General features: G+C 41.5%; 1 protein-coding gene across 1 annotated transcript in view; it reads left to right on the forward strand.

Annotated features, from left to right (window-relative positions):
• The window catches only part of PCDH9 (protocadherin 9), a gene marked incomplete in the record, with an annotated part of 2477617 nt that overhangs the window by 592065 nt on the left and 1872385 nt on the right, over positions 1-13167 (forward strand). Inside the window, 1 exon segment of the mRNA XM_029603002.1 lies at positions 4527-4553. Within this exon segment, the coding sequence (XP_029458862.1) occupies positions 4527-4553 (27 nt within the window).

Genomic DNA, 13167 nt, shown 5'->3' on the forward strand with positions numbered 1-13167 from the left:
CCACTTGGCTTCCAGCTCTCAATCTCCTCTCACTTTCTACCAAGTCCTGCATTCCCCTTTCTTTGCCTTCTGACCACAGTGTCTAGCATCTCTTTTCTCTATCCTCCATCCAGCATCTCTCCTCTCTTCTTCTTTTTTCCCCTCAGTATCCTCATCTTTCTCTCCTTCACTGCCTGCTCAACAAACCAGCATCACCTCACTCTTTGTCCCATTTTTCAGTGCCTAGAATTTTTTCTTTCTCTAGCCCCTATCTGCCCAAAATCATCTCTCCCTCTATCCCCCCCATCCTCAACTTCCCAGAAACCTCTCCCCACAACCTCTCCCCCTCACCCAGCTTCCTTTCAGTCCTCACTCCCTTCTCTCTTGTGGTGCCCTCCCAATAATTTTAGCATCCCCTTCAAGAATGATGTAGTCTTCTCGACAGCCACCTTCTTAATTTGCTCCTTTTCTGGGGCAACTGTGTCCCTATTCCTTCTCACTGCAAGAATTGTGCAGCCCCTTCCTGGAACAATCCCCCTCCCAATTAAGATTAATGCAGCCCCATCCTGGACAGTTCATTTCCCAATCCCCCCCCCCCTTCACTATTCCCTGCAGAAAAGATGAACCCCCACCAACAGCTATCCAAGACCCCCTCCAACCCCCCACCTATTTCTCCAGAATTGGCACCTCCCATTCTTCATATGCTTCCTTTCTTCTCTAGAAAAAGATACCGTAGAGCCCACCTGCCATCACAGCTGCCGTGCTTAGAGTGACGTTGTCTAGAGGTGTTATACTACATGTAAAGTGGGGTGAAGCGCTGCTAGACAATTTCATTCTTAGTTCATTGAGTGTACCACCAATGTCCGATTTATACCCATGGCTGCCCTTAGAACTGGGGACATCTGCCTCCCCCTCCCCCCAGCCCCGACATGGTGTTTATTGCAGCATGGTCATGCTGATGAGGATAATTGAAATGAAACCACTATGGGATGCTGCTGCTGCCGCAGTTCAACAGTTTAGAGAGAGAAAAGGAAGAACCACATTCAAAGTGGTGCGGCACCACAACTTATAATGTGAAACCAGTGACTCACACAGGCGACTTCCCATAGGCACTTATCTACTCTGCCTATTTATTTTATTTTTATTTAAACATTTTTCTATACCGTCGTTAAGTTAAATACCATCACAACGGTTTACGGAAGGGCACGATAAAGAGAAATATGGGTGGTATAAATCTGCTCCTTCATACCACGTGGAGGGCTCTCCAGTCTTTCCTTACGGAGAAGAAAGGAGAGATAACTAGAATATGGTAGCTGTCCATTCCAGAGGGGTGAGTGCCAGGGGGTCTTTACAAGCACCTTCAGGGGAATTCTTCATCCTTTGAGGAAGGGGTCATAGGAGTTGATGCAAAGGAATTTGAGAAATTCTTGGAGGGTGGGGAGTGAGGAAGGAATCAGGAGGGGTCGTTTAGGCCCAGAGGGAGTTTACGTGTATGTGTGTGTGTGTGTGTGTGTGTGTGAAGGGAGGGGGCAAGGGGGTTGAGATTTTATTTGTAACACTCAGTGTTTACAGAGGTAGAGGGGTCAGCATGATGGGAGAGGGCATTCCCCCTGGTAACCAGCCCTTTCCCTTCAGTCTGCTTAGCAATGGAGATTTTGCAGCAGTGAGCCTGCTAAAAAAGTTTACACCTGGTGAAAGGCAAAATCCCCAAAAGGACAGATAAGTGTCTGGTACAGTAAGAGGTCCTTTACACAAAGGTAACAGGAGAATCCATGAGGATATAAAAGAATTCTGCCAATGGCTTGTATGGGGTCTGTAGAATGGTGTGGCCCGGCGAGATGCATGGCAATTTCTAATTCTACCGAAGTCCTGCTTGGACACATAAAAAGAAAAGTCAGAACACTAATATGAGAGACCAGGTGACAACTTTTCTGGCATTCCAGATCTATAGCAAAGTTTATTAGGTGACTTTGTCATATGTACCTGAATTTAGTGCTATTTGCATCCTTAAGCTTTTGAACATTTTGTGTTTTCTACCTTATGAGAAATCAATGGGACTGTATTAATTAAATGCCTAATTTTCAATAGTCTGCATGTCACCAAATATAAGGCCCACAGAGATTTGTGCCAGTATTTTATAAACTGTGAAGAGGGAGCTGCACACATGATCAAATATTGCTTTATTTCTGCCCTGAAAGTATATGTGTATGTTTTAGTACACGTGTTTATTTATAATACAGAAAAACATAATCTTCCCTATCCATTTTATAAAATTATGCGCATATATTTTCTGCACATAATATTTATTATATGTGGGTGTAATATCTATGAGTTATAAGCTGAGGCATGTATTTTATAAAGAATGTGTGTATTATTCTTCTGAAAAGACGTGTGTGTGTATACTCGTAATCAATGGTTTGCAGACACCTTCACCCCCCCCCCCCTTCCCAATCTCTTAAGCCAGACCTCCCTCCCAAAAACTGCAGATAAGACAAGTGCTGCTTCACTTTGCAGTTTATTTAATGGGTATAAAAGCGGACAAGTTTGGTACATGTATGCACATATACCTCTTACAAAAAAGCGACTTATGCATGTACTTTTGACCCTCGCCCTGGAATGGCCCTTGACCGCTCTTATCTCCCTCCGCCGTTAACATATATGCATGATGCTGCATGAACATATGTAGTTGTGATGCCTCCAAAATAGCATATACACATGTAAATGCTTCTTACACATGTGTATGCTGGTTTTAAACCCTGAAACCTTTTGAAAATTAACTCTTAAAAAGTCTGCATGGACTTTGCAAATCTAGGCGCATACGCATAGTTTTAGCTGACAATTGAATTCAAATGCTTGTAGATAGCATTGCTGGACAGGTGCATGAGTGTTTTGAGCCTTCAGCGATATCTCAGCTGTGCAAATATTATTCAGAAAACAAGATCAATTTTCTATGGACTGGTATTGCTAAATAACTGTAAAGGTTAGTCCAAGATGCATATGTAAGAATAAGTCATTTGTATCATGCTTTTTAAAATCATTTTCTGCCAGATTTGCAAAGGCGTGAATGATAACCTATATAAGTTGGCACACACTTGATAGCTTCATTGGAAAGTAAAGAAACACTCATTTCTGACACATGGCACTCATAATGCAGAAGGCAAAAAAAAACAACTTAGGCATGGGAGGTCGGATTATTTTGTGCACAATATATGCTAACCATTCCATCAGCCTTGTATGAAGAACCTTTGCTATAAAACAATTATATATATATATGATCTTTTCTGAGTTGGCTGGATATTTCCACATTATTCATACAGCTCTATGCATCTTTAGTACAGCGACTACAAATGTCCCCGTTGGACAATTTTACATGTCAGGGCAAATCTATTCCCTGGTTGATTACAAGGCAAAACATAGAAATGAGCCATTCTAGATTTCCTGTAAACAATCTAGAGAAGAATATATGTTAACAGTGCCAATTAGATTTCAGTGGCTTGTTATTTTCCAAAATTAGTAAGGCACACAGACAAGTTCTTCCCTTTAACTTACTCCAGTACATTTTCTGCTTCTTACCAGCTTACAGTTCACTCAGAGCAGGGGCAATAGAACATATTGATTGGGGGGGAGGGGAACAACAGAATTAAAAGAGACCAGATTTTCCCATTGATTTCCCTAAAAAAAAATTGAAACTAAAAAATTCATGCATGCAAAGGGGAAAACTAGGCTTGGATCAGCCTGTTTGACCTGGGGTGAAGGGGCATCCCAAGTGAATGAGGAGAGAGCAGGTGACTAGTGAGCAAGAAGTGTATGAAAGGGGTTTATAGCCCTGGAGATGCACAAGATGTGCTGCAGAAAGAGGTTGAGAGTGAAAGGAATTGAAAATAGAATGAGCAAAGGAGAAAATGCTTGTACTTGTCTAGACTGTTTTAGTGTTTCTTCGGTTTTTATATTATGAACCTGAAGATGTTCTTTGACTAGAACTGTAGATAGTGTGGGCTGAAAATATCTAAGTAAATAAAATACCGAAAGAGTGAAAATAAAAGGTAGAAAGGAAGGGAAAGAAGTGTGAAAGGGAAATGAAAGTAGAAAGGAAGGAAGAAGGAGATAACAGGAAGAAGGAAAGGATAAAGTTACAATTGGAGGGACGGTGAGAGAACAAGCAATAGCTGTCAGAAAGAAGGGAACATGGTCACAGAGGTGAAGAACCACAAACCTGGGGAAAATAATTTATTATGTTCTGCAATGTATAGTAACATCGTGGAGAGTAAATGCTCCTTTTCCTAGCCTGTTCAGTTTCAGTAGAGATTTTTCAGCATGAAATTCATAAATCATGTTTAAAATTATTGACAGAAGACTCATCTATTGAAAACCTTCTCTTTCAAAACATTTGAATGCTAATAGAAAATAAAATAATTAGGGTGATATCCTAAAAAATATACCAGAATGTAACACATCAAGCACAAAATATATATTTTTATCTCACTGTAGGGGAATCCCTACATGCCCTGTTCGTCACTGATCACTCTCTTTTTGTTTTTAACTTTCAGGTTGGAAGGTCTGAAGCTGTCTCATCTGTAAGTACAATTTCTATTCAATTATGGTTTGCAATGCAGGCTGATAATGATGTGTGATGATATGCTTGGGAATGTTTCCAATTACTTCTCGTGACTATTTTTTTGTTTGAGTTGTGTGTATTTATTTCTTAAGTGCTATATTAAATATTTTTGGTAATTTTGTTGTTGACCAACTGTTACATGCAAACATGGGAACATCCCCTTTGTATTAAGGAGGCTAGTGTTTCCCCACCTGATCATCCCCAAGTCTTCTCACAACCTGATCCTCTTGGCCCAGTACTATCCTATCAAGGCTTGCAATTTTTTCTGCGTGAGATTCCTGTTTAGGCCAAATTAATGCTGGGAACTGAACTATTAGAATTCACTAAGTCATCTTAAATGTTTACTTTACAAACCTTTGTTTCATGTCTATTAATGTGCATGTGTTATAGATCGATATGCTTAATGAATGACCCAAGCTTTCATTGACAAATCATTCCAGTCTTTGAAATGGTGACTTGCTTTGCCAAGCATAGTAAAATGGTGGCCACTTTTTGCAGAGACATATTTAGTAATAGTTTATTACAGAATCATTTTCTGAGGTGGGTTTACTGCAGCAGTGGCTTTAAACTTGAGAAGAATCCCAACAAAATCCTTAAAAACCTTCACCATAAAGCAGAAGTAGCAAGGTGGTTAAGAGTAGTTGGTTGGGAAATGAGAGCTGAAAGAAAAAAACGTAGTGTAGTGATTGGTTTGATTTGCTGAGTAAATTGCTATTTTCAGATTCAATTTGTATCAGTTGGCATAGGCCTGTATACCTGCAAATGCTGTCACACTCTGTATCCAGAGATTTGACACAAACAGTCTTAAGCAATCTTTTGAGGCATTATCGGTAACTATTGAAAGGGAAAATGCAGGCCTTTCTGTGCAAAAATTGTTGAACTTAAGCAGTGAACTTTCAAGAATGGCACATTCTAATTAAAATAATCTAGTGCCTCTTTAAACAGTAAACTCATGTATCTGTATCTTTATATAAGGATTATGGCAGGAATTTCCAGCTATTTTCAAAGGCTCTAACAGTGCTCCTCATTCAGTGGAAAAAATAGCATTTTAAGAAATGCGATGGAGAATTAGATTGTATACATTACTGCTGATGCATTGGAATTTATTCATAGTTACTCTCATCTATGCAAATTAGCAAGTCTGGTGAAGCAGTTCAGGACACATCAGTACATAGACATTAAAGGACTATTAACAAAATGATGGGGGGAAGGGAGAGGTGACATTAAACAGTTTATGTCCTTTGTAAGCCCATAGATTTGGGTCCTGCAAATAAATAATCAAATATATGGCTAATTGGATTCATCTAGATTAACCATTTATTAATGTAGCGGTCATACATTACTCATCTTCAGGAGAGAGATGCTTATATAAATTATAGTTCAGGGGAGCATGCACAATTCCATTCATAAATGTGGCCAAATGAAAGTGCTCCAGTTCAGCTTGATAATGCTGTGAAGGAGCTATCAAAAGTATTTCCTTTATGGACAAAGCAAGTGGAGAACTCATGATCACAATCGGGAGCAACTGATTTATGTATGTACTCCATCCCTTCGCAATACTCTTAGGGCTGGATTTTAAAAGCTCTTTGCGCACCAGGCCTATTTTATAAAGGACTAGTGATGCGCGTAAGGCCCTTGGATGCTAAGTCCCGGGGCTTCCAAAAAGGGGTGGTCTGGGAGTGGGGCGGGGCCAGAGGCCTCAGACACAGCGGCCATTTCCCTCCAGGCAGGCGCAAAAGGTTTAATAAAAATTTGGGGGGGGGGGGTTAGAGTAGGGCTGGGGGGGAAAGGTTAGGGGAAGTGGTGGGAAGGTTAGGTTAAGTGGAAGGGAAGTTCCCTTCCAGGCCGCTCCGATTTCAGACCAGCCTGGGAGGGAACGGAGGAAGCCCGCGGGCATCGGCGCATGCAAGGCGCACTAGTGTGCACCCCCTTGCATGCGCTGACCCTGATTTTATAACTTGCGCATGCCTGTGCACGCAAGTTATAAAATAGGGCGTACATGTGCACGTGCCGGGTAGAGCATGTACATGTACGCCCATGCGCAGGTCTTAAAATATACCCCTTAAGGCCTAAAGTTTAATCCCCTGAGCGCGAACATTTTAGGAGAGGCCAAGCCGCATGCTTAACCCCTGTTATGCGCACAAGAGCCAGGCCTCTTCCAAAGGGCAGTCCGGGGGCGGGGAGGGGTGCTCTGAGGGTGGGGAGGGGCGGTCCAGGGGGTGGGTTGGGGCAGAGCTGGAGGCCGCTGGTACAGTGGCTATTTGCCACTGTGCTAGGGGATCATGCGCCAGCAGAGTGTCGGCGCGAGCAACTTACACCATCTCAGGAGCTGGCGTAGGTTCGAAAACAAGAAAACAACAAGAAGGTAGGGCCTTCAAAAGGGTTGGGGAAGAGAGGGGAAGAGAGAGGGAGGATAGGTAGGGGGTAGGAAAGTTCCCTCCCAGTCCGCTCCTTAATTGGAGTGGACTGGGAGGGAACTGGGGAGGCCAGATCTCATCGCTGCATGTAAACTGGCCAAATCTACCCCTCCTGCGTGCGCCGGCCTGGATTTTATAACATGCGCACACCAGCGTGCACATGTTATAAAATTGTGCGTCCATGTGTACGCGCCAGGTAGCGTGCGCACATGAAGTTGTGCGTGTATTTTTAAAAAATCTACCTGTAACTTTTATCCATTGAACGTGTAGCCTTTAAAAATCGGGTTGCATGATGACTTGTTTATTAAAATTTCTATTTGACTTAAACTCGGTAAATGTCATATTTGATTGGATTGCTTTCTTACCTTCTGATTCCTCATTTTAAGCTTATAAGTCTAAATATCCATTTGGTTGCTAACTAGTTACTTTGAGTTTACTTACATCCACGTTCTACATAAGATGGATTTTTTGGTTCACATTTTTCTAAGTAATGACTGACTGCTTGCTTATATGATTTTGATCAAATTCAAGCCAACATTAACTCAAATTTGTTTATACATTTTTGGCCAGGTTTATAGAGAAAGGACAAAGACTTTCTGAAGCAGCAATTCATGTGGGAGTACATTTTCAAATGCTTAATTGGGAACTTACACATGTAGGAGTTATGTATGTTAATTGACTTTAAGCCCATAAGTGAATTTTCAGCCACTTCAAAAGTTCATAATATGCATACATTTGACTATATAAAGAGGAATTTCTGGAAGCAGATTATGGATTTATGCCCTAACCTGAATTTTCAGGAAGCATGCACCTACAGGCCCATACAGTAAACTGCGCAGGAGAGCTGGCGCTCCGAGGCGAGCGCCCATGCTCTCAACATGCGCCCAGGCACCTCTCCTGGGCGTGCGATTCAGCAGTTAAATTAGTGCCCATGCTAATAAGGAGGTGCTAGGGACACTAGTGCGTCTCTAGCGCCTCCTTATTGGTGGAAGCGGCAGCTGTCAGCAGGTCTGACAGCCGACGCTTAATTTTACCGGCATCTGTTGTCAAACCCGCTGACAGCCATGGGTTCGGAAAACAGACGCCGGCAAAATTGAGCGACCATTTTCCAATCCGCGAGTCGCGGGTGGATTTTTTTTTTTAAGAAGATTTTTATTTTTTTTTTAATTTTTGGGGCCTCCGACTTAAGATATTGCGGGTGAATACCTAATAGGCTCATCAACATGCATTTGCATGTGATGAGCGCTATTAGTTTCATGGGGTTGGCTGCGCATTTTCCACACACTGTTACCCCTTACTTTATAAGGGGTAATAATAGCGTGTCAAAAATGGGCGTCTAAATGGGGGCAAACGGCTGAGCGCACCATTCTGTATTGGCCTGATAGAGAGTACTATTCAATGCTATTTCCTTGGGTAAGCCTGTGATTTACCAGCTGAATTATCTGCTATAAAATTTCCTGTACATAGCCTGTATGTATGTAAGTTTTCCTGGAATGAGCAGAGGTATTTCAAGGGAAAGGGGGTAGGTCCTTAAGTACATTCTTTTGCATTTTCAAAAGTGTGTGCATAAACTTCCCCCACAAAAAAAAAAAATGTATGCACACAAATTAGGTATAATTGTGTATGGACAGTTTTGGTGATATCATTTTCAAATGGAAAGTATGTGCATCCTTTCCTTTTGAAAACTGGTATAAGTTATGCATGTGCCTGATTTAAAAATTTATGTGGGCTATTATGAAATTATCCCACACTATTTGTGCGTATACTGTATGTCCCATGTTTCAATGGGTAAAGTTGTACACACACATATAGCCACATAACAACCTGATATTCAAACACAATTTATTTGTGTATCTTGTTTTTGATAGTTTGATTGTTCTACGCGTGTTTGAAATAATCTATGTAACTTTGCAGTTAGGTACACTACTGAAGATCTACCCTGGCAGTCTAACTCTCTGTAAGATTGTTGGCGAAAGTCATTTGTCACAGTAGATAGGATAGTTCCTTAAATGATGTGAATTTTTCTGCACAAGCCAGGCAAGTGTAAGCTGACTCTCCTTAAAATTTAAGACAGCATACTTTATAGAAACAAGCAGAAGCAAGCTGGATAAATGCAAGCTGATGCAGAAAAAACATTCAAGTATTGATTCAAGCCATGTTAGATGTAGCTTGGAAAATGGAACATAAAACCTAGCCTAGGCAAGATTGATTCAAGGCAGATTTGGCCTACCCTTCTTCTTAATGGATAAAGTATAAGATGTCTGTTTCTGTTATTGAGCTTTGTCATAGAGGTGTTTTTAATCCTTTGGGAATAGCCGTCACAAATGAGTTTGTTTTATGCATACAATGAGAGCAATGAACCTCACTCTTATATCAGGGTATGATATCAGTCTTTCAAATGTACTGCCAGCCACCCTGATTGTGTCATTAGGCACGTATTAGGCCTGTGCCTAGGGTGGCAAACATTTAGAGCCAGCAAGCTCATTGAAGATTTGCTGCCTTCCAGCTCTACTGAATCTGATTCAGCAGAGAACAGCCCTCTGCTGCCTTGTAACAACAGCCCCTTACAGGAGGTGGTGGTGACAGCACCAACAGTGCCTAGGGGCAGCAAAATCTTAAAACCATCCCTGCTAGTGCTCTTCATAATACTTGCATTTTCCTACTAGAGCTTCCTTTTGGTACTCGTAGACAAAATTGTAAGTTGTGTTTTTAACAGGCCAATGGCACCCAAAATAATTGGACTTATTTCTGTGTCTTTCTGCCATACTTTCCTGGTCTCTGATGGGATCTCTTGGTACATGATGACCTTTTGCCTCTACATATGTACTGTAGTACAGCATGGTCACTTGATACTGATAGTTTTATTAACAATGCTGCTCGTGTTTTTTTTCCTTTACCAGCCTGTCTGGTTTCTAGCATCAAGCTTTTTAATCAGATGTTATGGGAATGTCTCATGCGATCACAACTTCTTCATTCTCTGCAGTTCCCTCAAGACTGGTACTGATCCTGCAATATTAAAGTGTTTACACAGTTTCCAGTCGACGTTGTGCTTTCTTATTGTGCTTTTCTGCATACAAGACTCCTATATGCAGCACATCATAAGCAGACACAAAATGGAAAACCATTTCCTGTACTACAGTCTCTACATTTGTCTGTTTTTCCAGGTTTTTTTTTAAGCTCCCTGTGACCTATCCTGTCTGTGCTGCAATTACCACTCTCTCATAATTAATGTAATCCCCAGCTGGCATCTCATCCCAGGACCCCAAGCATGACACCTCAAACTTAGTTCGTGTCCTCACAGTTCTATCCTGATGTTAAATTACTCTGAGTGTCCAGAGGTCCCAGACAGAGGGGAGATTACTCTTCTAAGCCCCTTTTATTGTTAAGTGGTTTTATCAAGCATTAAACATCAAATGTAAACAGCATTAATAATCACACTGGAATGTGATGTAGTTTCTAGCTTAAGCTTTTACTGATTAAGAATGTAAAAGTTGATAAGTTCTTTGCAGCTCTTGATATTTACAGAGTCCTTGTTACAAAGTTTGATCTTTAAAAAATGTGTGACATCAGGTGTCCAATCAGTTTATCTTGTGATTAAAGCCAATTTCAAGTATGTAATGTATGTCTTGTCTCTTTCAAGTATCAGGGTAGTTCTTTTTTTTTTTAAGCTTCCTCCTAATGGATGGTCCATATAATATTAACCCAATTTAATTTTGTTAGTCTCCAGAACCATTTATAAGGGTGGGTTGTTTTTTTTTTGGGGGGGGGGGGTTTGGGGGGGGGGGGTCAGTGTTACAAGGGTCTACAGATGCTTGTGCCCTAGGTAAACCAATGTAATCCCACCCCCACAAAAGCCCACTCTGCGTTGAAAGTGCACCCCTTATAGTGGGATATATAGAGAGAGTATCAGATTGGCCCTTTAAAAGAGTCTCTTCTCTCTCTTTTCTCTCTCTCTTTCTCCCTCCCCCCATTCACTTGGGAGTATGTACATAAAGCTTGCGCACGTACACACAGTAGAGATATTTTAAATGGTATATGCATATGTGAATACACAATATAAAATTGAGTGCATTTTTGCGTATGTGCATTTATGCGCGCACCTTTTAAAATGTACTTGTTAGTACATATCTGGCTGGTACTTTCGTATTCCTCTTCTCCCTTGAATATCTCCTTGGGATGGTAGTGGATGTACCTGAGTGGTTTCCTTCTTTCACTTTCTCCTTGTCCCTGGGAATGGAATGTGACTTAATTCCGCCATGAGGACACAGTTGGTCCTGAGGTTCTGTCCCAATGATGGGGAAAAAAAATTGAGTCGCAGTATCTAGGATACTCAGGCTAAAACAAAAGTCAGTTCTCCAAGGAAAAGGGGAAAACCCAAACCCTGAGGAGGAAGGGTGGAAAAACTTCCTCCTCAAACAAAAAGTTTTCAAATCCATGACCATCATAGGTGAACGTGCTTTGTTTTGTTTTTTTTCATTAACCAGATCTCAATCTCAGAGAACCCAGACTCTTTCCCCAGTAAAATAAACAAATGAGCCATGCTGCCCCTAGGAGGATCAACTAAGGATTCTACAACTTAAGATGGTGGTAGTGGTCTGTATAGTTAAGGAGCTCACCATCTTATGTTCCCACACTAATGTTAATTTTGATCCTCTATAGTTGGATCATTCCTCTTAGTAGAGAGCCACAGGATTTTCTACATTAGCTTCAAGATAACCTCTCTTTATCCATGCTTGTGTCAGATTTTGATATGCATTTGATTGTTGAAATAACTGTTTATATTTCTTCCTATATTTATGCATTTGCCACTTGTTTTTCATTGTTTAATTGACCAGCTAGTTTTAAAAGTGTTTCCTCTTCAAAAGAATCCTGTTCTTCCTTTCACATGCATTGGTCAACTTTCTTTCATTTATTTTGTTCCTTGGAATACTTGCCCAGTTTCATGATAAAAATGGTTTGCAGCCAATCTGCTTTTGTACTTCAGCACATTTTGAACATTTGAATCTGTTGATGCCATTAAGTATGCTTAGAATCCTGCAATAGTAGCATTATATGTGTAATTTATTTTTTTAAGACCCAATCCTTCTTCGTTTCAAGATTTTCTAGATTAGCTGGCATGAAGCAGTTCACTAGTTCTTACTTCCAGCTAGTATACTTTTTTCGGGGGCCAATCTATGATTCCAAAGTTGGATGACAATACAGAGATGACAAGTCGATTGATGACATATATGCAGGGCCGGTGCAAGGGAATTGGGCGCCCTAGGCACCTTCAGCCTTGTGCCGCCCCCCCTGTCATGCTGCCCCCAGCCCCACCCCCAACTCCTCCCCCTCCAAAAGAAAACTTACAAAATACCTGGTGGTCCAGGTGGGGGCCCGGGAGCAATCTGCCGCCACTAACCAAAATGGCGCCGGTGGCCTTTAGCCCCTACCATGTGACAGGGGCTACCGGTGCTATTGGTTGGCCCCTGTCATATGGTAGGGGCTAAAGGCCACCGGCGCCATTTTGCTTAGTGGCAGCCGAGGCCCCGGGAGTGGCAGGCCCTCTGCTGGACCACAAGGGGGGCATCGGGAAAGTGGCACGGTGAGGTGGGGGCTGGCAGAATTTTGAAAGGATACGTTTTGCCCTTTCAAAATTCTGCCACCTGCCATGGTGCCCCCTAAATCATGGTGCCCTAGGCACAGGCCTAGCTCACCTAGTGGTTCCTCTGGCCCTGCATATATGTGCTGTTAAATCACATTTCAGTATCAGTTTCAGTCTTCTAATCTATTTGCTTAATTTTTTTTCTAGACTGTTTCACTTTTGTCTATAAATATGTATGCATTTATGCCTTCCTTTTCCAATACCTATACCTTATAGCCTTCAGTCAAGGGGATGTTTTGGGGTTTCCTTAGTTTTTCTCCAAAGAAGGCCAAGTTCCTCAGGGTATCATTTTCAGATGGGTTTGTTTTGCAAATGCCTATAAACCAAGGTATGTTGGGTAGATTTCAGTGCCTCAAATTTACTGCTGGTGCTCTTCTTAATACTTATATTGTGCCAAAGTGAGCTCCCTTCTAGAATTCATAGGGTGTAATATATGTAGATCAAGGCGCAATTGAAAATTCACTTTAATCAAGCTGGTGACACCCAATACATTTGGGATATTTCTGTATTTTTCT

Source organism: Rhinatrema bivittatum, chromosome 5 (genome assembly GCF_901001135.1).
Source record: "Rhinatrema bivittatum chromosome 5, aRhiBiv1.1, whole genome shotgun sequence".
In the NCBI taxonomy this organism is placed as follows: domain Eukaryota; kingdom Metazoa; phylum Chordata; class Amphibia; order Gymnophiona; family Rhinatrematidae; genus Rhinatrema; species Rhinatrema bivittatum.